Source organism: Lynx canadensis, chromosome B2, assembly GCF_007474595.2.
Source record: "Lynx canadensis isolate LIC74 chromosome B2, mLynCan4.pri.v2, whole genome shotgun sequence".
Lineage (NCBI taxonomy): Eukaryota > Metazoa > Chordata > Mammalia > Carnivora > Felidae > Lynx > Lynx canadensis.
This window is the reverse complement of record NC_044307.1, coordinates 17,253,445-17,281,220: the sequence shown is the minus strand read 5'-3', so window position 1 is coordinate 17,281,220 and position 27,776 is coordinate 17,253,445. Positions and strand designations below refer to the sequence as shown.

Sequence of the window (27,776 nt, the reverse complement as noted above, 5' to 3'; positions counted from 1 at the left end):
CAGCCAACATTACAGTGTTGGCACGAGATCACATCTATCTGCCTGTCTAGACAAATCCGTTCAACATCCAGGTACTTGGGGGGAAGTGAAATGAGAATTAAGTTATAAAGGAGTAGGAGACGCCAGTCCACTATATTACCACTATTATAATACCACTATTATATTAGTTGTTTATTTCCCCAAACAGGATCATTTCTTAAAAGTCAAAGCGCAAAAGCTATCACATCTAATAAATTATTTGAAAGAAGGGAAAGGTCTTACCATTTTTTACATTCCCACGTATCTTCCGGCACCAAGGGATGCAGCTCTCAAGGTATGATATCTAAACCCACCAATACAAATATGTACACATTATGGCAACTCTGGTCTGTCTCCCAGCTAGAGCCCAGCTGACACCTCGGATGCCCCTCTCAAATCTTTTAGATGTCACCTCACCTAGGTCAGCTGCCTGAATGCTATTATCCCACTTCACGTGCGAGGTCCTCAAAGAGTTTTTAAAAATGGAGCAGTATACTTGGCTGAAAGGGTATCTACAACCATATGCTGTCAGCATTGCACCTGCAGAGAGGCCTCCAGAAAGAACCTTCAGATGCTGTAGCTTCTCAGCTAGAACAGAGAGGAAAGATGGCAGGAGCAAATGGAACAGAAGAAAACCTCTAAATGAAATTACTCAGCGGCTAGGTATATAGACAAACACCTACATGTATGTATTATTTACCAGTTTATTAGCATAAAAGAGCTTTCTTCAAGGTTCAGTGCTAAATGCACGTTTATTATTATATATATGTCAACATAAAATTATACATATGCATTATATACACATGCGTGTGTGTGTGTGCATACACACACACACACACACACACACACACACACAGCAGAGGAAGGCTTCAGAGAACTAAAGTTGTCTTAGAGACAGTCTGATGGCTTTATATATGGCCCGAGTGAGACCCCGTGCTTCTTAGTATTTGATGGTATTCTCATGAACAGATTGGGGCTACGAATTTAAGAGGAAGCTCCCTCTTGCTTAGGACCTCTTACATGAAGCGCAACCCCAATCATGGTAAAATTATGGCAAACAGTTCTAGGGCTGTCTTTTTGTGCTTCTGTCACATAAAACCAGTAGGGCAATTATTTTTAAGCAGAAGGGAGTAGGGGAGATTAGACTGGTGATTCCTAACTAGGGGGATTTGGGGATCTGGCAATGTTTGGCGACATTTTTGGTTGTCACAATGTGTGTGTGTGGCTGGTAACCGGTGGGTAGAGGCCAGATGCTGTTAGACATCCTGCAATGCACAGGGCAGTCTCCCATAACAAAAAATGATTGAGCTGTAAAAGTCAACCGTGCTGAACGGAGAGCCCTGGATAGAGGAAGGGACACTCACTGAACTGAAGGAATCTAGTCTCAGGCCTCGTACTGTAAGATCAATGGCAAGGAAATCACACCTTTTGTGCTTCTGTCTCCCCACCTGCAAAATGGGGATAATGAACATATTCTTGATATTATGAGAAGTCATGGGAGTCATATATGCCAAGCGCTCTGATTTCTTCAGAAGAAAGGCTCTGTCTAAAATCAAAGCACAGTTATTATCACTGCATTATTATGAGCTCATGAAATTCTGTCTCAAGAACTGTAGTCCTCCCTCCCAGAAAAAAAAAAAAAAAAAAAAGATTCCTCCGGGAAAAGAAAACAAACCAGAAATGATCTCATCATGATTACACCTGCCACACCAAAAAACAGACATAGTTCAGAGAAACTAAATTCTTTCCCTGCAGCCATGAAATAAGCTGCGTCTGTAATTAAGATCTTAATAAGGGAGGCAGGAGGATTGATGCAGACACTGCAGGCTATAAGGCACAGAGCTACCCTGCCAGGTTTAAAGCAAGAACAATTGAAATACAACACCCCTCACTGCTTAACGCTCCCAGGTGTTCTCAGTACAAGTCCATATTTCAAAAAGGGTTTTCCTTCATTTCTAGAGATGCCTTTTTCTGCAAGGAAAGAGAAAAGAACCAACCAATTATTTATAAGTAAATATTATTGATGACTCTCTGTGAAAAAATGTGTCTGAATTCACTCTAAAAAAAAAAGCACCTCTTAGATAATTTCCTGTCAAAGGGCTGACATAAGGGAAGAGGGATAATGCCTTCAACAGTTGATTGATCTCTGGAACAGCCCATGTTGACTGTCTCGAGTGACCATGTGTTCCTGAACTTTCTAAGACAGTCCCAGTTTCAAATATCTTTCCCATTGTCAGACCATATGTCCCACGGTTGGGTGTGTGAAACATGGATGCATATCCACAGAAATTATATATATTTTAAACTAAAAATAAAAGATAGGCGTGCAAGTATATACCTTGCTAATGGGTCTGCCTTGGTTGAGTTTAGGATTTGGGAGGAAAAAAAAGGTGCCGATAAGAGGCTTTGATTCAGTCAATGGACATCTTCTGTAATTGACAAGCTGATCTTTATAAGGAAATGAGATATATTCCGAGGCCATCTGGACCTCTGTGAGATTGTCTAGAAATCTGGCTTCCCAGCGAGTAGGGTTAAGAGAAGGAATGCCGTTGGGCTGACTGTATTCTTTTTGCTCCTTCCCCTGACTCCCATTTAAAGTCACGCTCGGGGCGCCTGGGTGGCTCAGTCGGTTGAGCGTCCGACTTCGGTTCAGGTCATGATCTTGCGGTTTGTGAGTTTGAGCCCCGCGTCGGGCTCTGTGCTGACAGCTCAGAGCTTGGAACCTGCTTCAGATTCTGTGTCTCCCTCTCTCTCTGCCCCTCCCCTGCTCACGCTCTGTCTCTCTGTCTCAAAAATAAATAAAAAACATTAAAAAAAATAAAGTCACGCTCAACACACTTAGCTGTGAGTGCAGAAGGCTGGAGAATCGGAGAAGAGCACGTAAGTTCTATCCCAGAGGGGCACTCAAGGAAAGAGGACTTCAAAATTTTGCTGTGCCAATGCCGTTGTCATTGGTAATGCAGTACTGATGGTCCACTATAGCCCATTTCTTGCCAAGCTTGGACCCATAACACAAACAAGTAGTAACCAAAAAACAAAAACAAAAAATCATCACTGACCTGTCCTGATAGACACTAAAGATTCTGAACTCCAAGAAGGCTGGAGTGTTTAGAAGTCTACTACACTGGCTTCCCAGTGTGCTGGTCTCGCTTGTTATGGTGATTTGGGGGTCGGGTGGGGGGTTGAATTCCAGCTCATTCTTTTGGTAGAGTGCACGGCCGGGCAACAGAGAAGCCTAGATGAGCCCTGAGTTAGCCACATCCCCTGTGGGAGTGAGGTGCTAAGTTAAGAATAATGGACTGACTACCACAAATCAATGAGAATAAGGCTAATTCATATAAGAGCATAAGGTTTCCACGTAACTAAAAAAAAAAAAATCAGAAAAAATATTAAGGGCACATCATTGTGTCTAAATACATATTGCTTTAATAAATAGAAAGATCTGGTTTAAATCTTAACCTTATACGCTTTTTGGTTGCCGCACCTTTCTGTCTAGCTTCACAAATAATCCCCCTTCAAACACACACACACACACACACACACGAGTAAAGAAAGGAATTAAACTCAAATTCAGAAGATCGTATCAAACATTTTTGTGCAATGCTTGCGCTTTTACGTATTCACAGTTGCTCAATCCTTATTTCTGGTAAGCATAGGCATCAACATGTCATTAAGGAACATTTCTGGTAACGTAACTATTACCTTGACATGTTAGAAATATCAGGAGGAATTTTCATTTTGCAACACACACACCATGATTTACGAAGAGATACGACATCTCCAAAGCAAGGCTGAGTCTTTGGAATGAGGGTCCTGAACTGTCTATTTAAACACCATTTAGCACCATTAATGGTTAGGGAGGAGGTTGGGAGGAAAGAGATGAGCTCTTCTTTAAGAATAAACTGGTATTTAGTAGCCCATGACAGGGTCCAGGCGGATGTGTTGGAATGCACGTTACTGGCGAGTTTAGTATCTCCACGGTCAGCTGCCCCAGTGCCAACTTCAGGTATGAAAAGTCACTGTCACACATTATCGCAACTCACGCCTCTTCCATTTCCCTTGGAGTATATGTCTCAGTTCACCTCAATCTCATTGTCTACTAAAACTACCTTCTAAAAGAATCACTCTTCCCAGTGGATGGTAGACAAAGTTCACCACCAAGGCCATTTATCTTAAAACGAAGATTCTTCAGGAAGATAGTCTTACAGCCAGGCCATAATGTTCCCCAGGCGTGCCTCGTCCTCATTAACCAGTAAGAATGACCGCGGGGAGATGACTGGAATGCTCTAAGTAAATACGACGGAGGGGATGCCATTGATGGAGTATGAACAGAGGGGTTTTTTTGGGGAGGGGAGGGGAGTCCCCTTCCATGCCCATATTCTTTGCAATCATCCATCACCTAGGAAACCAGCAGCTATTCTCCTGCACTTTAAGTGGGAAATACAGTACTTCTTCCCAGTGGCCCTTCTTTATCTTGGCAAAGAGGCTTGGTAATTAAGTCTATATGTTCCTGCGGGGTAATGCCAGGGGCCCAGTGGTTGGCATTTCAAACCAATTTGTTTACGTTTCTTTCTAACCCTAAAATGATCCCAAAACAGATCACCAAGGCCTCTTACTTTACATCTATATCAGTAAGTGGCTGCAGTGGGATGAAGGATATAGTTTCCCCTGAACTTCTATGTCCCTCCAATCACCTCCTTCACATTCTACTGTTGATTTTGTACACTGATAACTTTCTCTTGTCCTGTGATATTTTTGGTATGGATAAGCAATTCTAGTAAATGCTTCCTCTTAAAATTTATCTATATAATGTTTCTATACCTACATATTACATATGTCTTATAATGCATATTATAATAGCTGCCATTTTCAAGTGCCTATGGGCTAAAAACTAATGATTTCCATATATCATATCCTTACCGCTATCCGGTAAGATGCGTATTATTACTCCCATTTTATAAACAAGGAAACAGAGGCCTAAAGTAGCAAAAGTGGGATTTGCAGCAAAACGTGGGTTCTTTCCACTATGCCATACGGCATTAAGACTTTTTTTTTTTTTTTAATGTTTATTTTTGAGACAGCACAAGCATGGGAGGGTCAGGGAGAGGGAGACAGAGCATCTGAAGCAGACTCTGTGCTGACAGCAGTGAGCCTGACGTGGGGCTTGAACTTGTGATCTCATGACCCGAACCAAAGTCAGACGCTCAACCGACTGAGCCACTCAGGTGCCCTACATGAAGACTCTTTTTAATGGCTCTTTGTATAAGTTTGTTAGGTCACTCAACATTCAGTTCAATGTTTCTAGAGTATTGACTATGAGCAAGGTCCTGTGATCTCAGGAATATCAATCTTATGAATAACAATGACGATACCAAGTCATTAATTAATTAATGTGCAAGCAGGCACATAAGTATGTTGGTAAATCCCTGTGGCTGGCATCTGTATTTCACGTAACATCTCCAGGCCCATGGAGCACTAAACAATGCTCAACCACCTTTACCTAGTAACTGGGGTTTTGACATAGTCTTGTCACCGAGTCTTGAGTCCACACTATCCTTTCAACATCCATCAGTGCAAAGAGAGCTGAGGCTGTCTACTTACTACATGCCAGGAGCCATGGTAGGTCCTTTACATCCATGTATTATCTTACTTAGGCCTTAGAACAATGGTATGAGACAGTTACTCTCCCTGTTTTACAGATAAGAAAGCTGAGGCTCAGAGAGGTTAATTTGCCAGAGGCTATATAGAGCAATGAGTCACAAGAAACAGAAATGCCTTTCTCCAAAGCCCACATTCTATCTTGTATCTACCACAAGAACATATAAGATCAAGGCTGTGCCCCCTCCAGGCTGTAAGAGATCCTAGATCACACTTTTTACTCAAGGACTTACTTGTCTAACAGTCTCTCTCTACCCACAAATAAAGGGTGGGTCTCTCATTTTCAGTGGGGCTTACCGAAAACTAGACAGCCCCGGCGGGCAATCTATGGGAGTTAACAGCTATCGTTTAGATAGCGATTTGATTAAAAGGGGTTAATAAGTAAGGACGTGCTAACAGAGCAGGGCAGAGGTGGAAAACATAAAGCCTGTTGTAGGGATTATAGGACAGTCAAGGAGACGAAGGTGTAGGCTTTTGGTGGTTTTACAGAGTGGATGGATGAGGAGACCCGGCTTGTGGGAAGTGACAGACTAACCAAGTCAGGTAGGCGCAAAGAGACAGGGACAAAGGAATGGGAGCAGCAAGAGACCAAGATTTGCCACGGCAGAGTCAAAAGAGAGGAGAGAGGTAGGGGGTACAGGGTGTGCTTAAGAGCATCATGTCTACGTGGGTTGGGGAGGCGAGCCATACACAAGTCTGGTGTTAGAGCAGCATAAAGACTGCCTAAATGAGAAAATGAAAGAAGAGGAGGTCATGAGGGCACAGAAGGGGGAGGGAATTTGTAAAGGGGAAAAAGTGGAGAGGAAGTTTTTTCAGAAGTCTGGTGGGACGAGTAGGGGCAGCAGACCGGAAGCCACTGATGAACTCTGAGAAAAGGGCTGACGTATGTTACAGTAAGGGAAGGGTGCCACACAAATCCTTGGCATGTCCCACACTGTGCTAAATTTGGTATCATCGGAACACCCCCAGTTCTCCAAAGACCTTCAGCTCTGTGCAGATTGCCATTCAGCCCCCAAAATGGGTTTGCCCAATAAATACATGCATCCATAAACAATTAACATCTTTTGGTGTTTTTTAAATTCGTAGATCTCACCTAAGATTTAAAAAGGAGATACCGTATGTTTTCACTCTTATGTGGATCCTGAGAAACTTGACAGAAGACCATGGGGGAGGGGAAGGGAAAAAAAAAGTTAGAGAGGGAGGGAAGCAAACCATAAGAGACTCTTAAAAACTGAGAATAAGCTGAGGGTTGATGGGGGGGTGGGAGAGAGGGAAAGTGGGTGATGGGCATGGAGGAGGGCACCCGTTGGGATGAGCACTGGGTGTTGTATGGAAACCAATTGGACAATAAATTTCATATTAGAAAAAAATAAAAAAAGGAGCATGAGGCAGGGCACCTGGGTGGCTCAGTCAATTGGGTGCCTGACTCTTGATTTTGGCTCAGGTCCCGATCCCAGGATCATGGGATCAAGCTCCATGTCAGGTTCCACGCTGAGTATGAAGCCTGCTTAAGGTTTTCTCCCTCTGCCCCTCTCCCATGCTCTCTCTTAAAAAAAAAAAAAAAAAAAAAAGGATCATGGGAGACAGGAGTCTCTGGTTTGGATTGAGCACAGCAAATCATATCCAAGGGAACAAATAACCTAAAACCAAAATGTCAAAGCAAGGCAAGAATTGGTAATTATACGTCACAAATGACCACGTTGATTTAACTGAAGTCCCTTGATCATCTCTTCTCACACTAGCTTGGGAAAATAAAAGTATTTTCAAAGTCCCCCCAAAAGCTTTTAATAGGACCCACTTTGTTTGCCCGCATCCCGCCAGAACACAGGGATCCGAATTTCAGCATGTAGGTTTCTTATTTGTATCATAGGTTTTACCTATTCTTTTATCTTCACTCAAAACGTTTAAGAATGAATTTGTTGTCAACCATGCTTCAATTAAAAAAAAGAATTTGTTGAATGGGAGACTAGATTCATCATTTAGAATTTTCGTGTAGGCACACGGGGTTCAGAAATTTGGCAAAGCCACAAAAGCTGCTCAGCTATTAGAGATCAGACAGGCAGTGCCTGCTGAGCTCTGACCAGGCCTGGGCCTGCACAAAGTGGGCGGGGTCTCAGGCTTCTGCTCAAACACAGCTGTGCACGGATCCTTCCATCACCCTCCTGGCAGACAGCAGCAACAATCTGCCTCCAGACCCCTCGGAAGGGGAGCCTTCACTGAGCAAGCCACGGCCATTGAGGCACAAGCTCCTTCAACGACCCCCCACCCCCCAATTCAGGACATGCTTTTTGTATATTCCGAAGAGCTTGTGGAAAACTCTTAATAAGTGAAGGGCCTGTAATTTACTATCACAGAACCTCAAACTGAATGAAGCCTTTTAGGAGAAACGGAGCATTAAGCGCATAGGAGACAGCAGCCTTCCCATGAACAACAACCACAAAACATAAAACGAAATAAAGCTAGACTAGTTGTTGCTCACCAAAAAGTTTGTAAGGCATAGCTTGCGCTCCCGGGTTCTCAAGATTATTATAAATGCATTAACTGGCTGGCCTGGAGCTATGTGTCTAAGTGCAAATGAGTGGAGGTTAGCCTGTCCTCTGGTTACGATTCCTGAAGTAGCCAAACCAGATAATCTGGTTAAAAAAATCTTATAGTGGCTGAATTATAAATCTCTCGGTGAACAGAAGTCTGACTGTGCTAGGTTTATAGTGTGTAGAGCAGCACAGTGTTTAAAAGATCATTCCTGACTCCAGGATTTTACAATCTAATAACTATCTGGTTTTATGCCCTAAGTGGCTCAGATTAAACAAATAACTGCCAAACGTGCAATTCACTTTGCTTTGTAGAGTTTCTATGTTAAAAAAAAAAAAATCAATCCTGCAGGAATACTTGAGATGAAATTGTTTTAAACTTCCTGGGGGACAAAACCACCAGTCACACAGAGCATTTTAGGGAGGTCACAGATGATTCTTTCTTTAAGAGTGGCTTAAAGTCACGAGTTCTGGAGCCTGATCCCCTTGGGTCAATTAACAGCTCCACCATTTTTTTAGCTGTGTGGCTTTGGATAAATTACTTAGCCTCTCTGGGCCATAATTTCTACATTTGAAAAATGAGTATATGATAAAACCCACCCCAGAGTTTTTGGAAGAGTGAAATGTGACGATCTTGTATTATCATGGTAATTCTTAATTAATATTATTTACCACTCTTCTACCTTTGCATCATTTCCTCTACTTAAAAATGACAAAATGGTCTCCTGAAATAGAGCTGTGCATTATTTTTTCAAAATTTTTTTAACATTCATTTTTAAAAAAATTTTTTTTAACGTTTATTTATTTTTGGGACAGAGAGAGACAGAGCATGAACAGGGGAGGGGCAGAGAGAGAGGGAGACACAGAATCAGAAGCAGGCTCCATGCTCCGAGCCATCAGCCCAGAGCCTGACGTGGGGCTCGAACTCACGGACCGTGAGATCGTGACCTGAGCTGAAGTCGGATGCTTAACTGACTGAGCCACCCAGGCGCCCCTAACATTCATTTATTTTTGAGAGACAGAGAGAGACAGAGGGGAAGCGGGGAAGTGGCAGACAGAGAGGGAGACATAGAATACAAAGCAAGCTCTAGGCTCTGAGCTGTCAGCACAGAGCCGGATGCAGGGCTCGAACTCACAAACCATGAGATCATGACCGGAGCTGAAGTTGGGCGCTTAACCAACTGAGCCACCCAGGCGCCCCGAGCTGTGCATTATTAACTAGAGAGAACCCAGGCTTTCTAAGAAAGGGACAGCAGATTGCTTCAGCTACTGGTTTATTTTATAGTCACCACAAAGTGTCAATCTGACATTTGGTCGGTCAGAGAAGTCAGTATTTTTTCTGGTGAGCTAATAAAGACCCTATATTTACATCACTTGGTAAGGGTGTTCAACACTGGTAGGACCCAGCAAAACAGGAGGGTGAGGGTTTTTCCGTGAATGCCAATCGCAGTTTATTTCGTCCGTTGCCACACTTTGTTTCCATAAGAGTAAAATCAAAACATAATGAGGTCACTGAATAAAAGTGACTTTAGACTTTGTCACTTCTGTCACTTGCTAGATTGCAGCGCTCAATATTGATTTCAGCCATTTATACTTTCCAATAACGAACGTAGGAACCTATTTTCTCTTTTATTTTTTCCCTGCAAGCTGGTTATTATGAAACTAAAGGCATTCAGTAATAGGGACAGGAGGGACCAAAGAACTACTGCGGGTTAAGTAACCACTATTCTAAACAAGGGACCGTGGAAATACAGGGTGAGCCACTTCAAGAATGGGAACTTTGCTGCCAGGTAGAAGGATTTGTTTCTGGTGGCATCCTAAAGTCAAAAGCATTAGGAATCGTTAGGATTTTTCATGCCTCTGATCTTCCCTCTTGAGGCAGAAAATGGAAAGCTAACAGTACAGTGATCACGAATACCTGTCTCTTCAGACAGTTGTAACCTTTCCGAGGAGAACCAGAACTCATGCATTATAATAAAGACTTTCAGCATTTAGATTTAGAGCTTTTGAACAAGATTTATAGCTTTCGAATATAAGATTTATCACTGAGGTTAGCCAGTGGCTATTAGCTGGAACCGAGTATTTACAACCTCACGTTAAAAAAGGATGGGCCAGAAGCTAGATAATTCAGAAAGGAAGCAAAATAACTCCCAGCTAGCACAATCCCAAAGGTCAGACAGGTAATACAAATTGTCAGCCCAAAGCATAGCCACCTTGCCAACATTCATTTTAATAATAGCACCGTTGTTTCAAATCATTAGGTCTCACGTCTCTTCTAGAAGTCACGCCCAACTCACTGCAATGTGCTTCTAAGTACAGTGTCTCTGGAAGCTCCTTGCCTGATTCGATGGGGGTCCCTTAAACAAATGGGATATGCCGAGCAAATTATGATCCTTTAGCCAAGAATACGTAAAAACAATGGTGCATAATGCATGAGAAAATAATGTATCCTGAGCCTCTGTACGCTTCGGGGACAATAAGCTGACTGGACAATTCAGACTCTCAGCCCATTCAAATGCCTAGAAGTGTTTTAAAGAAATGGCAAATGCTCATTCGTTCGTACATCCAGGATTCATTTAAGGACGTCAGTATGCTCCATCATGGGCTGCATAAGAGTACCTCGGGCTTTTAATTTCTCCCACCAAAAGTGCATAAGGCAACCCGCTTCTCTTACCAAATGCTTAGAGCAAAGGCTGAAAACTGCTTTAGGAGCCAGTCTGAGGGGACTCGGCAGTTCTGATTCCTCTCTCATTACGGCCCTCGGCCCGTGGAGGCCAGGCCTAGGGGAGCCGCAGAGTCTTAAACTCCGCTCCGAGTTAGACACCCTCTGAATGCCAGTGGCTCCAGTGGCGGCTCCGATCAGACTGATTCTTAGTCTTTCAGTGGAGATGGGCCCGGGTATGCTGTGCCCTCCCGGAGTGGGTCTCAGAGGCTGGGTCTCTGCCTGCCTGCTTGTATGCCAACCTCGGTGACTGAGACCCCCTCTCCCTGGGGCACAGAAAAGGTCCCTGCAGAGGAGTTGTCACGGTGGGCGACACACACACACACACACACACACACACACACGCGCGCGCGCGGAAACCTGACGGAAGAGGCACCCTCTTACCTTATACTTCATCTCGGCGGCGGTGGGTTGAGCCGTTTTCCTACCCTAGTCAGCCTGCATCAAGCGCTGGCGTGTCCGCGCCTCCATGGAGTGCAGTGCTAAATGAAAGTGAGAGCGTCCGGGCCCCGGGCGGCTTTGCCAGTCGCAGCGCGCCAGCTCCCGCACAGCCTCTGAGCTCACTGTTTTGATGGAGCCCGGCCGAGCCCCGACCGTATTTGCATATCGCCAGCCATTGGCTGGCCGGCGAAGGTAATGTGGGGCCCCTCCCACCTCTTAACTTCGGAGAACTGACAAAGAACTTGTAATGTGGTCATTTCTTTTTTACAGGAGCCCAAAGGGTGGAAAATAAAACGAAGTGGGGAACCGTCTCGAACGTTACTCCCCATCCCCTCAGCCCCCCCCCCCGGCACCTCCCCCCAAAAAAAGCCCCGGGCAAAGGAGATTCTTTTTTAAGATTAACCTAAGTTTTAAAGAAATTGAATTCACAAAGCAGTCTGACAGTCGTGCTTCCTGTGACCTAGCAACTCCTTCATAAACCCATTTCATTTCAAAGCCATTCACCTCGCAATCTCTACATGAAACGAATTCGGGGAACAAAAGGTTTTCTGTCTCCAGGCCCCTTTTTACTAACTACCCCTGCTGATATCTCTCTCTCTCTCTTTCTCTCCTCCCTCCCCTCCCCTTTTTTGTGGCTGTTTGCTTTTTTTGTTCTTTTCAATGTTCAAAGTACTTGCAACGTCAGTCTGCGAGGAGCCAGAATACAATTCTCTCTGTGAAAAGGGACTCCGCTAGCACAGGCACCAGGGCTTTCCTAGCCGGCTTCTCCCCAGGGCCTCGGAGAGTTGAGTGTCAGCCACATTCAGTGATCTCCTCTGGCTTTGCTGAGGATAAAGGTTAGATGTGACCCCTTAGATGAGGCTGGCCGGTGCATGCCCTATACATCATGGCTGTCCACTGAGCAGTGTGTTCTTTGATGGCTGGCGTTGCCAGCTCCAGCTTTGAACACTGCAGTGTTTTCCTTCTGACCTCTCTCCTGAAGATGACCCATTAACCCACCAACACTTATTATCGGGGAAACAAAAAAAAATGCCCACTGTTTGAGGAGCCTGGTTTAAAAGACCAGTCTCTCCACTGAAGCACAGAACATTCGGTTCAGCCTCATGATTTCTATTGAGAAAGACATCACCCAGGAGAAGACAGAAAGGGTCACCTTTAGCGACTCTTCTAAAGGGTGAAGCGGAGAGAGGGGAAAATTCCTTTGCACTGGGTCTCAGGATTGAGACTCGGTGATTTCAGACAATAGCTGTCCCTGAGTGGGATGGACTCCAAGCAGACTACACGACCTGGATGGAAAAATCATCTCTCTCTCTTTTTTTTTTTTTTCCTGACCTAGTTGGATCAGAATCAGTTTGATTCCCCTGCCCCCAAAATTCCCAGTGAATTAAACTTTTACTTTTATGATCCAAACAAATAGAACAGGCGAGCAGCTACCCTGCAAAAGTGGTTTCCAGATACAAGGCTCCAGATCACAGTTTAATAAGGCACCGATTCCTTGGACGTGACCCCCTCCCCCCGCCCCACTGGTCATAATGAGGTTGATACACCCATTCAGGCCTCAGACTTGGACTTTGCTTTTCCTCCTTTGGCCTTGGAGTGAAAATAAGCCCGAGTGATTTTGCAAGGTCTTTCTGAACACAAATTAAGCATGCAGCATATTGTACTACAAGGATCTTCCTGACAGTCCTACCGGCTTATGGGAGAGTCATTAGTTTGCAGGAAATTGTTTTTGGTGTCTGCCTGGACCAGTCAAAGTCCTTCCCATCTGTAAGATGAGTCTTGTGGCCTCCAGAAGATCTAGATAACATTCCTTTGGCTTCCTAAGCAGCAGGGCTGAATCTGCTTTCTGTTCTGTTTGATGAGTACCACTGAATAGGCCAACACTATCTCACCCCAAATGCTTTCAGTTTCCAAAGCATTTGCTAGGGCTTTTTTGTCATTTCATTCTCTAGCTAGAAAGTTTAAATCGTACTAGGTGGCCCCCTTGCTTTCCTGCTTCTCTCCTCTTCAGTAGACACTTGGAATCTACCTCAAGTTCATTTCAGGGGAGTTTGGATCAGCGTTAGTCACACCGCAGTCGGGTATACTGTGATAGTCTCAACAAATGTCTTAACTTCTCGATTTTGGTGTCCTGAAGTATGACATGGAGAAAATAATAATGCCTACCTGCTAGGTTATAATGAGTATTAAATGAGATAGTGTGGATAGAAGTTAATACTACCCAGCACATAGTAAGATCTTAATAAATGTTCACTTATTAATGTTCCATTATTAATTATTGTTTTAATATTTAAATGCATCATATATTATTTTATTACTATAGTATATGACATTATTATGGTATGTTATGTAAGCATTAATATTCACTTAATTATTAATTGTAGCTGTTATTACTATTAGACTCTGGTCAATATCTTAAGTGTGGCAGGCATTGAGAAAAAGGCAGACGGGTGCCCTCATCCGTGTGTCATTCTTTCGCAGGACACTTTGTAATTTAACAAATATCGATTGAGCACCTACCACGTGCTGGGTACCGTTCCAGGTGGGGAAGAGACAGGAGCCGCCCACACAAAGCTCCTACCTTCATGGAGCTTACGGCTTACTGGGAGTGGAGGGCAATAATTAAATGAATATGTAATACAGTTTGGAGTGATAAATGCCACGAATTAAAGTTAAGCAGGGAAAATTGCTAGAGGGAAACAGAGAAGGGTTAGCAGGTGCGTGTGGGGGGGTGTCTTGGTTTAGAGCGTGGTCACGTAAGCCCCTCTAAGGAGGTAATATTGAAGCAGAAATCTGAAGGACATGAGGGATCCATTCAAACATCTGGGGAAAGAACATTCCAGATAGAGGAAAGCGCCTGGAGTAGGAATGAGCTGGGTGTGTTCAAGAACAGCACAAAAGCCAGGGCGCTGGAGTTGGGCTCCTGGGGGGATTGGGAAACGGGTGGCTGAGACTCAGACAGGTAGGCGGTAGCACTTGGATTTTCTCCTGACGGCCACAGCAAGGCACTGGAGCGATTTGAGCAGAGAATGATGTGATCTGTTTCTCTGTTTTTACCCTTTGTTTAAACACTCAAGGGCAGCAGGCTATTAGTTAAAATATTGAGCTCTGGTCTTAACACAGCTTACATAATGCAGATAGTTGTCATGACTTTATTGTATTTAGCTGCTTTATTAGTACTTAGTTATTTAATATGTTTCCTTCAAAGCCCTCTGGGGAAACACAAATTCTCTCACTGAATAGAAAAACAGCCCCATCCCCGCCTATTACCTGAGATTTTTGGGTGCCCAAATCACTGTTTAACCTATGCTGTGTAAACATCGCCGATTGGTTTATGGGACCGCCCTCATACCCCCGTGGGTAGCCTCCTAAAATGGGCCGGGATGCTGGGGCTCGGGTCCTACCCTGTGCTCACCAATACTGTGTCCGCCCGTCAGCCTTGCCACCCGCCTGCTTGTCGGTCAAGGGCTCTATCTCCCCAGACACTGATACAGGCAGGAGCGAGGGGGAAGTGGCACCAGATGCTGTCCAAATGATTTTCCAGCCGCCATGGCCATGGGCATGGATATAGCAAAAAATCGTGCAGATGCTAGAGAGAAGAGATTCTCCCATGCACAACTTGGGAGGAACCCATGTGGCTGCTCTCTAAAAGTAAGGGCAAAGTCAGAACAAGTGAGGGCAGGAAGTGACCTCGGGAATCTAGCACAGTCACCTCTAAAGCAGACGAAACTGCTGCTCTGAGGGCTGGGTGCCCCACACAGGGTGCCTCCGGGTTGGCTGGCTCGTAACAGCGATCAGCGTTTCAGGTCCATTCTCTGTCTCTCTTGTCTGATCTATTCCAGTCATTCCTTTGTAGTTTCCCGGGCCCGCCATCTCTCCCTGCTGGAATCTATCTTCCACGTTGCTACCTGTTTACTTTCTAGAGTACAGAGCAGGACATGTTGCTACTATGATTAAAAACCGCTGGGGATACCTCAGTGCCTTTACAAACAAAATCTGCAGACTTTTTGGCCTGGACTGTGATTTGGGCCCACCCTTCCTTTCTGGCCTCGTCTTCTCCCATCCCCCCTACCCCACATCCCACACTGCAGCCAAACAGGGGGGACTCACCAATTCCAAGACACCCTTGTACTCTCCTGAGTTTGCACAGATGGGTTCCTCTGCCTGGCATGTCCTCTCTTCTCACGTCAGCTGTCAGGCCGAGCCCCCACATGAACCCTTTTGTGCTTCCTTGCCAACCGCCCCCACTCTGCCCACGTCTTCCTTTCAGAACTAACTCCTCCCTCCCTTCACTCTGCCCCCATTGTACTTGGAACACAGTCCTCTTATAAGGCTTTTCCACATTGTGCCATAATACTGGTTGATCTCTGTTGTCCCAGCTTCAAGGCGAACCCCCCAGGGACAGGGTGGTATCTTGCTCATCTCTGTGTCCCCTGCAGGCTTCTACTTTGCAGGTACTTACATGCCTGCTGAGCGAATGAATGAATGAATGAATGAGAGGACAGAAGTAACATCAAAGGATGTATGTTATCTTGAGGTTCTGTGTGATGCTCAGGAAAGGAATGGAGAAAACTCGAGTTTTGAGGGCAGTCGTGGGGTTTGCATTTGTAAGAAGTGGAGCTAAGATGCAACTTTCCAGAACCAATTCCAGGCCTATTGCCAGTTCTGGCTCCCGGACATGTTTTGGTCTGAAAACTATAGCTTGTAGGCCTCCTGTCTTGGTACAACCAATGAGCTAAGAATAGTTTTTACATTTTTCTATGGTTGGAAAAAAAAAAAATAAAAAGAAGAATGTTTCATGAGATGGGCAAATCATGTGAAATTCAAATTTCAGTGTCTATAAATAAAGTTTTATTGGAACGTGGGCACCCATTCCTTTACATGGTATCTTTTGAGCTCTAATGGCAGACTTGGGTGGTTGTAATAGAAGTGGTAAAGGCTTCAAAACCAAAAAAACCCAAAAAACAAAAAAAAAACAAACCCACTATTATTTGGCTTTCCACAGGAAACGCTTATTGACTCATGCCCTAGAAAAGTGCAACATATATCTATCCTCGGGTTCAGACTAGAGTAGAGGTCCTTGTATATCCACAGAGAAACAATCTAGAAATACCCATTCTAGGGCCATGTTTCACCATTTCTAGTTTGCTATCGGTTAAAAAAAATTCTACAAAAAACAAAGTTATTTCAAAAAATAATTGGAGGCAGCAACTTTTCAATCCTGTAAATCTCCAGAAACCTTCCCAAACAAAGATGAGCCACGGAGAGTTTTCCAGCTGACCCCTGCCACATTCAACCTTGATTGTTGAAACCCCCCACAGGTGCCGGGCCCTATGGTATATATCACAAACGTGATTTCATTCTGTATTTATCTAATAGGGCAACCCTGCAAGGTAGGTTGGAGCGTCCTAATTTTACACATAACAAAACTTGAGACCCAGAGAGGTCATACAACTTGCACAAAGTTACAGGCAGATGAGTGCAGGTCCTGTACATGGAGACAGGCTCTCGGGCTCCCGAGTCTGCGACCTGAACCACTGTGCATACTTCTCCCCAGCATCCTCTAACCCCATTTGTCAGTCAAGTCAATAAGGTAGCTTCTCCACCAGAGCGGGACTGAACCCAACCGAGGAACGATCTGTGCATTCGAGCCCCACTTGTGTGGACTGTCCCCCTTTATCATTGTGTTTCTTTAGATCCCATCTTTACCCCGGCTTGTACCCTGTCTCCTTCATGAGACCTTTCCTCTCCAGTGTTGATCTCTTCCTCACCCCACTCTCTCTTCCCTCACCTGTGCCCTAGGTTGGTACTTCCCTAACCTGACCTCCCTGAAAAAGCAATTATGAAGGCTTATAGATTCAGTGGACCTGGGGTGGGGACTTGGAATCTATCCATTTGAAAAGATCCCCAGATGATTCTGTACATAGCTATATGGGTACCGCTTGTCATTTAGTGCTTAGGTACTGCCTTTACTGTTTCTCCTGCGAGGAGGCACTTCTTCTCCACAGTGAGATTTCAAGCGACTTGTAAAAGGGGATCCTGTCTTGTTTTTGCTGTCTCCCCTTCTGCATTTATGCAGGTAACTGAGTCTCATCGTACGTCTTCTCAAAGCCCTGAATCATTTCCATGCTCACAGCCTTTACTGACGTCAACGTGGAAAAAATAAGTCACTTTTCAGCAGGCAGAAGAAAGAACATCTCTCACTCCAGGCAATCGCCCTTTTTTTTATCTGTTGAGCTGGTCAAGCTCTTGGAATGAATGAAAGTCTATTATTAGAGAGATGTCCCAGATACAGTTTCTAACACTTGCTTCTTCGTGGGCTGGGGAAAGGAGATCTCATTCACTTTCTCTCCACTAATAGTCGGTAAAAGAGACTCACGAAGGCCATCCCATCCTAACCCTTCCCCCCCACTCCCCTTTTAACAATTATTAATATTATTGTTATTATTATTTGAAGTTTCTCTTCCTACCCCCCCCTTTTAACAATAGTGTCTAAGAGATAAACTCTGATTTCTGCAAGAGTTGTTCAAAACATTATTTTACAATATTTGTAACGGAGGGTGGCGTTTCTTAAAAAGCCTTGTTGCCTCAGGATCCCCAAACTACTTCTGACTTGGTGCCTTCCTGACTTATTTCTTCTTCTCACTCAGTGACGAGCCACCTGGGATGGGGTGGGGCTCTAAACAACAGAGAATAGGAACGATTCCTCTAGATTTTCTCTTTATTGCATGACACGGTGGATTCCCACACTGTGACAGCTTTACGAGGTCTCACTGCCCTCTTTTATTCAGCCAAGTTTATAAGTGTGTCATTGTTATTGTCCTTTTAAAAATATACCATCCTCTCCCTCCCCCCGCACCCCGCTTTTCCCACTGCCTTCTGCCCTCCATCACAGATTCTTTGAGGTGGCTTTTAATTTTCCCAAGGGGGAAGTGCTAAAATGGAGAGTGTCTTAGACCCCAATCAGTCCTTGATAAAGCATGACAAAAAATACATGTAATACTGTGTCACTCACATGCTACTAAAAACCTACAGAGACCCCTGTATATTGCCCCTGGCGACTAGACTTTTGAAAAACTGTGTAACTGTGACGCTTTTGGTGTTTTATACATATAGACATAGTAGTGTTATTATAACTTTGGAATCCTTAATTACTAACCCCCCCCCCCCGCAAAGAACTGAAAAACAAAACAGATTAAATTACATGTCAAGTCAACTTGCTCCACTGTAGTAAAATACGATGAGCAATGATGAGGCCCCACTTGAGCATTCAGCATTTTCTTTACTCGAAGGATTTGGGGGGTTAACTCGGGGGCAAAATTATGAGAAAACCAAGTGGGCAAAGGTTTACATTTCTACTATTTATATGTATCCCGCTGGGCACAGGAATGATGTTTGGCGGAGCAAAAGGACTTTATTAGTTAAGATTGTGCAGACTGCCTGGCACGGCGTTCTCCTGTTTTCTCTAGCTGCGAGGTATCCCCTTATCGCAGGCTTTGGTTCGTCCAAATAAACAATTTGTTGTCCGAAACTGTCCCGCAAGTCTCTTCTGCTGGTAGAAACTGCAGACCGTGGATCTTTACAAAGGTCAAGGTGATCGGCCACGACCAAATAGACAGAAATCCCCTGCCCGGGGGGGAGGATGGCCTGTTCTTCCTGAAGGCACCACCAGACACAGTAACATTGCTCTGTAGTTCGTATTCAGTAAGGCGGGACAAACGCACCAGGCTTCCTTCTTGCTCGCGTCTGTTCTCTCTTTGTTCTTAAGTTTGAAGTCTTCCTGTCCTCTCCTTGCATCTGTATCTAAGATGTGACGCGATGTGCTGGCGCTTTGCTGTCCCCTCTCCCCTCTCCACTTTCTGCTCCTGTCCAGGTGTGGTAAACAGAGGGGCTTATGGACCACGCGCCTGGATGAGGCCGGATGCTCTGTTTCCAGTCTACTCCTCCAGGCACACGGGCCATTAAGGTTCACCTTCCACATGCGGCATCCAGTGTGGTTCCAGGTGGAGGTGGGGGGTGGAGATGGAAGCCGAGGTGGTGGTGGGGGGGGGGGAAGAATCAGGGAGCATGGCGGGAAGGAAGGTGTTTTAAAGACCAGGTACCTGGTATTGAGGAGGGCACCCTTTTTTTTTTTTTTCAACGTTTATTTATTTTTGGGACAGAGAGAGACAGAGCATGAACGGGGAAGGGGCAGAGAGAGAGGGAGACACAGAATCGGAAACAGGCTCCAGGCTCCGAGCCATCGGCCCAGAGCCCGACGCGGGGCTCGAACTCCCGGACCGCGAGATCGTGACCTGGCTGAAGTCAGACGCTTAACCGACTGCGCCACCCAGGCGCCCCGAGGAGGGCACCTTTTGGGATGAGCACTGGGTGTTGTATGGAAGCCAATTTGACAATAAACTTCATACATTGAAAAAAATAAATAAATAAATAAAAAATAATTAAAGACCAGATACCCACTTTCCTGGAGGCACAGGCGAAACTATTTCTTCAGGGTTTGGAGATGCATTCCCCACCCCCCCCAACCCCACACTGGCCCCTTAAAAGGGGCCAGCTGACCCAGCCCTCCAAGGAAGCCGGCCTCCTGTCCCTTGCTGCCCTCACCAGCTGAGGCCAGCGAGTGGCCAGTGGGCCCCGTCCCAGGGCATCGGGCCTGTCTGGCCAGCCCAGGCGGCCGCCAGCTGGCGCTGATGAGCGAGGGGAAGGAATCTGAGTAATGCAGGGCCTTGGGGGGTGGAGGGGGGAAGACAGGATAAGAGGAATGTGGTGTGGGGACACGGCTCACCCGGCACTGTTCAAGCCAAGCTTTTGAAGAGCTTGATTCATTTTAGAAAGCAAACAAACTCCTCCAGCTCTCAGCAATCTTTTATTTTGTCTGCAGGACGAATGCCTCTCCAGCGTGGGCGGGGCACCGGGTCGCGGTGGCGGAGACGAAGGCGTCCACCCTTGTGTGTGGACAGCGCGTTCCTTTCTGCCCACTGGGGCTAAGAAATGCAGAGCGGCTCTCTTCCTCCTACGAAAAGCCGAGGGGGAGCCCTGAGAATCAATGAACGTGTCCAAGACCTTAAGGCTCACTCGCTCGCACCACTGGGGTTTACAGATGTTGAGTGTAAGTTCCCTTAATTTGCTTGTGTCCTGGCACCCTGTGACTTCCAACTAGGGAGTGGAGAAGAGGGGGTGTTGCAAAGGTTTTCTCGAACGCCGGTGCCTGCGGTTCTCACGATTCATGCTCTAACCAGCCTTAGGAGCTGCTGGTCTTCCGAAGGGTGGAGAGCCGGGGGACGAAGCAAGGCTTCTTCTGCTCTTTCTGCAGAACCGTTTCCCCCGCTTTAGATTTTGTGGTCTCAGAACCCCTCTGCATCTTCAAAAGCCATCTCCCGTGCAGTTTTGGTCGCTGGGAAGACAAGTATCTTTGCTCCTTACTCGGACAGCGCTGGGCATTTTCTTCTCTTCCAAGCCCACTCTGGGACTCCTCCAAGGCCTTCTCTCATTTTTACCCCCAGTCTTTCACATCCTGCTCTCTACACACACGTTCAGGTCTTCCTCATCCCAAAGACAGACCCACAGTCCCTTGTTCAAAACCCTGGAGGTCAGATGAGTTTGCGGAATGCTGAATATTCCAGGTTTTAGAACCAGACTTGCCTATCCCCCATGCTACGCAACTCCCGGTGAGACCTGGGCCAGCATCCAGTCTGCAAACTCGTTCATGTTCCAGCAGGAAGACGTACACACATTCATGCCAACTGGGGTAAATGGAGAACATGCACTGCCTCGGGCTGATCCTGGTCGGGTACTGCCACCAAATGAGTTATGAAAGAACTGTAGACCTTTATACCTGACAACGGTGGATAGGCGAGTGTGGATACAATCCAGTGTCTCCAGATCTTCCCTTTGGCACCTCTCCCTCCCCCAGCACCAAGCCGGGCGTTCTCTCTCTTCCACCTGCCACGACCAGAGGGCCAGAGTGAGCAGTCTGAGGCCTGGCCTCCCGCCGGACCTCCTCTCCTCGGCCTCTGCCTTCCATCCCACGGACCACCACCCTTCAAGCCGGCGCCTCTCAGGCCGTCCGCAGAGAACCACCCGTGCCTCCCATGTCCCAGTCCGTCACGGGTCAGTTGGACTGTAAAATACGTAACGCGTCATCAGAAAAACGGAGTACAAGAGACATACGACGTACAAGCCTTGTCCGTTGTCTTTGTAATTAAATCTAACAATATAAATGGCCCCCGTCTAAAAGCTGCCAGGGCTGTGAAGTACTCGGTGGCTGCCTCACCCTCGCTGTGGACCTGTGCAGTGTGCGGCCTGGCGGCTGGGGGTCTGCAGGTCACATTTGGAGGGCCCGTGCGGGGGGCCCTCCTGGGCCCTTGGGCTCCCCTAGCTCCTGACATTTCCCGCCCCCTCCCTCTCCCCACCTCTCTTGAAGCAGCCTCCTCTCCTGGCCTCCATGGCAGCCAGCACTTCTTCCTCTTCTCCTTCCCTCACCAATACTTCAGGCCCCTTTCCAGGTAGGCTCTCCCCCCAGGTTGTGTCCTCACCCTGTATTTTCCCATTTTCTATCTCTCATTCCTACGTAGATGACAATCACGTCTCCTGACCTGTGTTCTGAGTCCTAGACTCTCACCTCTTACCGCACCCAAATAGTCCAGAGGTACCCCACTCACTCCTCCGAGTCACAGATTGCGAGGGTTACTTTTATATGTCAACTTGGGTGGGCCACAGAGCCTAGATGCTTGGTCAGATAGTAGTGTAGACATTGCTGCGAAGCTATGTTGTAGACGAGAATGACATTTAAGTCAGTAGACTTTGAGTAAAGCAGATTACTCTCCATCCTGTGGGTGGGCCTCATCTAATCAGGTGAAGTCCCTAAGAGACAAAGTCCCCCTGGGAGGAGGGAATTCTGCTCCAGCCTGCCTTTGAACCTGAGCTACAGCATCAACTCTTTAACTCTTCACTGGGTCTATAGCCTGCCGGCTTGCCCTGTAGATTTTGGACCTGTCAGCCTCCACAATCATGTGCCTATTCCCTAAAATCCATCTCTCTCTCTCTTTCTCTGTCTACACACACACACACACACACACCCTATTGGTTTATTGGTTCTGTTTCTGTGGAGAACTCTGGCTAATATTCATATATACTTGCTATTGAAACAATGTCCGTTTCTAACTAATCTGCCTGTATTTATGATGCTGCTTTTGTCTAAGGTGCCTAGAATTGAAAGTTCAGACCGATCTTTTGATTTTTTTCCCCACCGTCTTCCCACATCCAATCAGCCCTGTCAATTTTACATCCTCAATATTTATGGCATAAATACCCTCCTTTCCATTTGTCTGCTAATGAAGATTCCCCAACAACCACCCAGACCTGGTCTGTCATAGAAGATATCCTCCTTTCCACAATGACAAGCCCAAGAAATTGGCATGTGACTCACAGAGTCAATCTGAGATCTTCTTTGAGATTTTGTAAATGAAGCTTGGGAGATAGGAGACCTCTCTTTCTTTGGATCATAGTCTGTAAACCTAGGTTTGGTAGTGAACTTCTTTTCCTCATTGTGCAGAGTGTCTATAGTAAGAGAGTGAGTCCACATGAAAAAAGAAGCAAAGATATTTGCAGTAGTGGAATAGAGAGAACCCTGATGCTGTTGTCTCTGCCTCTGGATCAAGCCATACCTGATGTCCATTCTTAGACAACCCAATTCATAAGGCAATAAACACATTTTCTCCCTAACCTAGTTGGAATTGAGCTTCTTTCATTTTCAGTGACAGTGTCCCGATGAACCCTTTTGCCAGAAAGTATCCTCCTAAAGGGCAACGACTATACCTTATTCATGTGTATCCCCTAAATGTGGCACCACATTTAGGAACATCTTGGTCTCTGTGTTGCACTGAATTCCCAGCTTGTCCTTCTTAAGGTACCAGCTACGTTGTGAAATTGTGTGTGAGAGGAGAAATGACAGAAAGGAACATTTTCTGTGGCTCCTATGATGGCAGAAATAGAACAGAGACTTATAGATGAAGAACTTCCCAGGGTGATGGTAGCTGGGGGCGTGGTGGCCCAAATGAGAAGCAGATCCACCTTTTGATTTTAAATTCATTGATTGAGATGCACACATTTCACTATGAAAGGAGAAGCAAGACATATTTTTACTGTGAGATGTGGGGTATCGGTGTTTTGTCTACCTACGGATCCGTATAAATATTTATTTTATATTGCCTTTCCAATTAACTTGTACTTGCTAATCACTGCTGAGATTTCACTCATCCGTCCACCAGTGCTTACTAATTGCTCAACAGAATGCTAGGCATCATGGGAATTACAAAGATGAATAATACCCAGACGCTGCCCTTCCTTCTTAAATACCTATTACGGTAGCGGCCAAGGGAACTTCTTGAAGATAAACTTGTGTAGAAAAAAAAAAAAATCACACCGTAAAGTTATGTAAGTTTCTATTTTAAAATCATCTGGTTCTAATTTACTAAATTTAATGCTTTAGAGTCAATGCCAAAGTGCTACATTTGATTTATGGAAATACTTTAGCACATTTTTCCATCGCGCTCTTGTACAATACATTTACCGCTCTTTTGTTATGGTTAGAAAGATTATGGATCTTAAAAAAAAAAGCCCTCTTTATGAGCTTGCTGATATTTTATTATAAAATACCATAAGATGGAATAAGGAGTCTAGTAAATAATAATACTGACTTAGGAGCATTTCACATGGTTTAGCTTTATTTGTGTGTGTGTGTGTGTGTATGTGTGTGTGTGTGAGTGTGTGTGTGTATATATATATATATATATATATACATTTAACAGAGAGGTCTGGAAAATGGATGTTTAATAACTTTGACTTTATGCTAAACCACTTCTTTTCAGGGTAAACAAGTACTTGGAGGGGGGGGTAATATAAATGGCAGTCATACTCTTACTACACCACTAACAAAATAATAATGTTAATACCGAAGGATACAGAATGTCATAGACTCAGACTTCTATCACCCCAAAGAAGGAGCTTACCAGATATCCCAGCCAAATGGAATTTAAGAATATGGACATAAACACCATTGGTGTCATTGACCCAGGGTCCCACACCTGCCAGCAGGGCAGTGGCGTGAGGTTTCAGGAGATGCCAGCTTTCTCTGTTTCGTCCGCCCTCTCTGACATGTTCCCCCCCTGAAGAGGCAAAGATAGATCTGCCCCAGGTTCCGGAAATGAACCACCTCTTTGTGGCCTTCTGGGCTCTGGGCTCGACCAGCTCGTACGGCATGGCAGTTTGGTGACTCCCCTGTGACATTTTGCTGAAAAACCAAGACTTCGTGTGTCAGCCTTTTCTCTGAAGCCTCCCAGACATGTCAGCGAAGGCTGCCCTGGGTCTTCAAGGTGGTATTTAAAGCCCGGGTATATTCATTTTGTTCTCCCTTTACCCTGGCTTCTCTCGGCTTGCAAAAAATGAAGGTTTTTACACTTCACACCCACATAAAATAAGATGCCTGCCTAGGAATTCCCCCTGCGCCCTGCAGCTTTGTATTTCTTTAAAACAAAGAAACCTCACTTCTCTCAGAGTTTAGTCACCTCTCGTAAATGAAGACTTGCAAAGGCCAGGCCAGTCAAAACGTTTCCTTTCCAACAGGCGATTTTTACGTCGTTATATGATGTGGGCCACACGGGTTCCAATGAGTTGGAATGAATGACGGGTGAATGTCCAGCACAGCTCAAGGGCCTCGAGCTCTGTCCTGCATCCTCCCGCGTCCAGACAGAGCTCGACTAGCAAGAAACGATCGAATGTGGCACTTCCCTGTCTGGCCAAGACCCGTTCTCCCCTGTCCTCTGCCCTGGAGTCAGTCTTCCCATCTCTCCTTGAAAACACTATAATAAGAAATGAAATGAAAAAGACAACAACGAAGCAAAGAGAACAGCGCGACCTCTGACTCCTTCTGGAGGCTTCTCTGGAGTGTGTCTTACTCCACCTCTTCAAGCCTATCGATTGCTCCCTGACACTAAGCTCAAGCCTCACCTTCTCCTTGAAATGTACTCCAGCCTCTATGGATGAGCCCTTTTCCAGGATCCGTGCTATGTTCACAGGCGGGTGTGACGCATCCTGGCATCACTGGGTATCACTTGGGAATCCCTAGCGGTGCCTTGCTTGGTGGCAGGTGCCTCACGTCTGCATGACAGTTGACCTTGGAGGTAGGCAATCCCCTCTGTCACTTAGCCAATAGTCACAGGTTTTTACTGACACACAATTCACATACATACAATTCGCCATTTTGAAGTGTACCCTTCAGTGATCTGGGGTATATTCACGGAGTTGCAGCACCATGGTCACTGATTCCAGAACATTTTTTATCACCTCGAAGAGAAACCCTCTCCCCACCAGCAGTCACTCCCCATTTCTCTCTCGTCCAAATCCTGGTGACCACGACCAGCCATCTAATTTCCGTCTGGCAAGAGCAAGTGATAACTGACTTCATGCATTTTTTTTTTCCAGCACAATTCGGAAAGCTGGCACAAACACGAGATTGCTCATTAAAGTCTCTGTATGCATTTAAAAGGATTGCTTCGGTTGCGTGAACACATACATATTTAATACTTGCAAGGGAATGTGGAGTGATAACAACCAAAAAATGGTAATTAAATACAGAAAGGGAAAGCAGAAGTTGGGAGGGGGTGTTGGTGAGTCGAAGAGAGTTGGGGAGTGAAAGCTTTGGAGAGAGGAGAGAAATAGGTCTTGCAGAGACAGGGAGATTATTCTCTTTGTATTTACAACGTAGGGTCTGATCATGTGCCAGATGGAGCTAAGAACATTATCTAATCTCTGCAACGATCAGGCAGGAGTTCAGAATCCTAGGCTATCCATGAGGAAGGATCCTGATGTTCAGAGAGGTGAATGCTTTGCCCAGCACCACCCAGCAAGGGGTTCATCAAAGCTTGCTGGCTTCAACTCTCATGCTCTTAATACTTTGTTATTTCCTTTGAACACTGTGGGTCTACGGATCTTCCAACTGGTCCTAAAAAAGTACCCTGATGAGAAAATTGCTATGCTATGGAAAACAGCCAGGAAACAGGGACAGGTATGCAAACATTTTCCCAGCCTGCACAGGAAAGGGCATCAGCTGTTCTCTTAGGCTGCCCAGGTCCTCAGGCTCTGTGGCCTCTGCAGAAAAGCCATCAGAGCTTCTGGCCATCCCTGAGGCCGCTCTTATCCGGAAGCAGCTTCTTCTGGGCCCCAAGACCAGCTCTCCGGTTGGCACTAAGCCTCCTGAGTGCCAGAGTTACTTGGATTTGCTCCAACTCTGCTAACTTACTTGATGGGACACAGAGGTCCCAGCCTGCCCCTTGGGTGGCCCAGCTACCTGCACGTGGCTCTGCGATGGGTTGGTCTCTGAGGACTTGGTCAAGTGACATGGCGGTCTCTCCTGCCAGCTACCTGCTGTCACCTACACCTGGCCATTAAATAGTGATGCTCCTCAGGGCCCTGCCTTTCTCCCTTTGTTTTCTCTCCCTGGACAAATGCCACCCACTCACCATGCTTCCGTAGTCACCTAACCACGCTCCAGTGACTCCCCAGTTCTTATCTCTGCGATGGGTAATTTTGTATGTGAACTTGGCCGGGCCACCTTGTCCAGATATTTGGTCAAACATTATTCTAGGTGTTTCTGTGAGAGTGTTTACAGTTGTGGGTGGGGTTCACGTAATCATTTGAAGGCCTGAGTTGAACAGAAGGCCTCCGTTCCCTGAGCAAGAGGGATTTCTAAGACTGCCTTTGACTGCACTGGCTTTTCCTGGTTCTCAGCAGCTTGTCTTTGAACTTGAACTACAACTCATTTTCCTAAGTGTCTCCCATCAGATTGTGGCCTAGCCACCCTCCACAAACACGTAAACCAAGTCCTTCAAATAAGTCTCTTTCTGTGAATACACACATCCTATTGGTTCTGTTTCTCTGGAGAGCCCTGAGTAGTACAATCCCCTCGCACGTATCTTTCAAACTATTCACATCCCTTTGCACTGTCTGTCCCCAGCCATACATCCCAGGCCACCGTTGTCACTCCCTGACAGCTTCCTTGAGCCTCTGTGCATCCATTTAGGCCTTCTATGCGTTCTCTTCACTGGGGCCACCGAGACTTTTTGAAATGGCAAATCCCACTATGCTTTTATGCTTAAAAGGGTCACATCCCAATTTTCTCAAGGAAAAGTAACAACACAAAAACAAAACAGAACCTAAATCTCTAAGCTGGCCTGTAATAGTGCTTCTCAAAGTCTCTCAAGCACGCCTGTGTCCCGCAGCTCTTGTTTTAATGTTTATTTATTTTTGAGACAGAGAGAGACAGAGCATGAACAGGGGAGGGTCAGAGAGAGAGGGAGACACAGAATCCAAAACGGGCTCCAGGCTCTGAGCTGTCAGCACAGAGCCCG

General features: G+C 45.7%; 1 protein-coding gene across 3 annotated transcripts in view; it reads right to left on the bottom strand.

The window, feature by feature from the left end:
* The window catches only part of NEDD9 (neural precursor cell expressed, developmentally down-regulated 9), a 190,252-nt gene that overhangs the window by 36,836 nt on the left and 125,640 nt on the right, over positions 1 to 27,776 (bottom strand). The window contains exon 1 of one of the 3 annotated variants that reach the window (XM_030314850.1): positions 11,314 to 11,690. The exons of 1 other annotated variant lie outside the window; for it this stretch is intronic. In XM_030314850.1, coding sequence (XP_030170710.1) covers positions 11,314 to 11,325 — 12 coding nt within the window. In that variant the 5' untranslated portion in view covers positions 11,326 to 11,690. Of the gene's footprint in view, positions 1 to 261; positions 408 to 11,313; positions 11,691 to 27,776 lie in introns of those variants that run through there. One more of the 3 variants, XM_030314851.1, reaches the window with a different exon arrangement.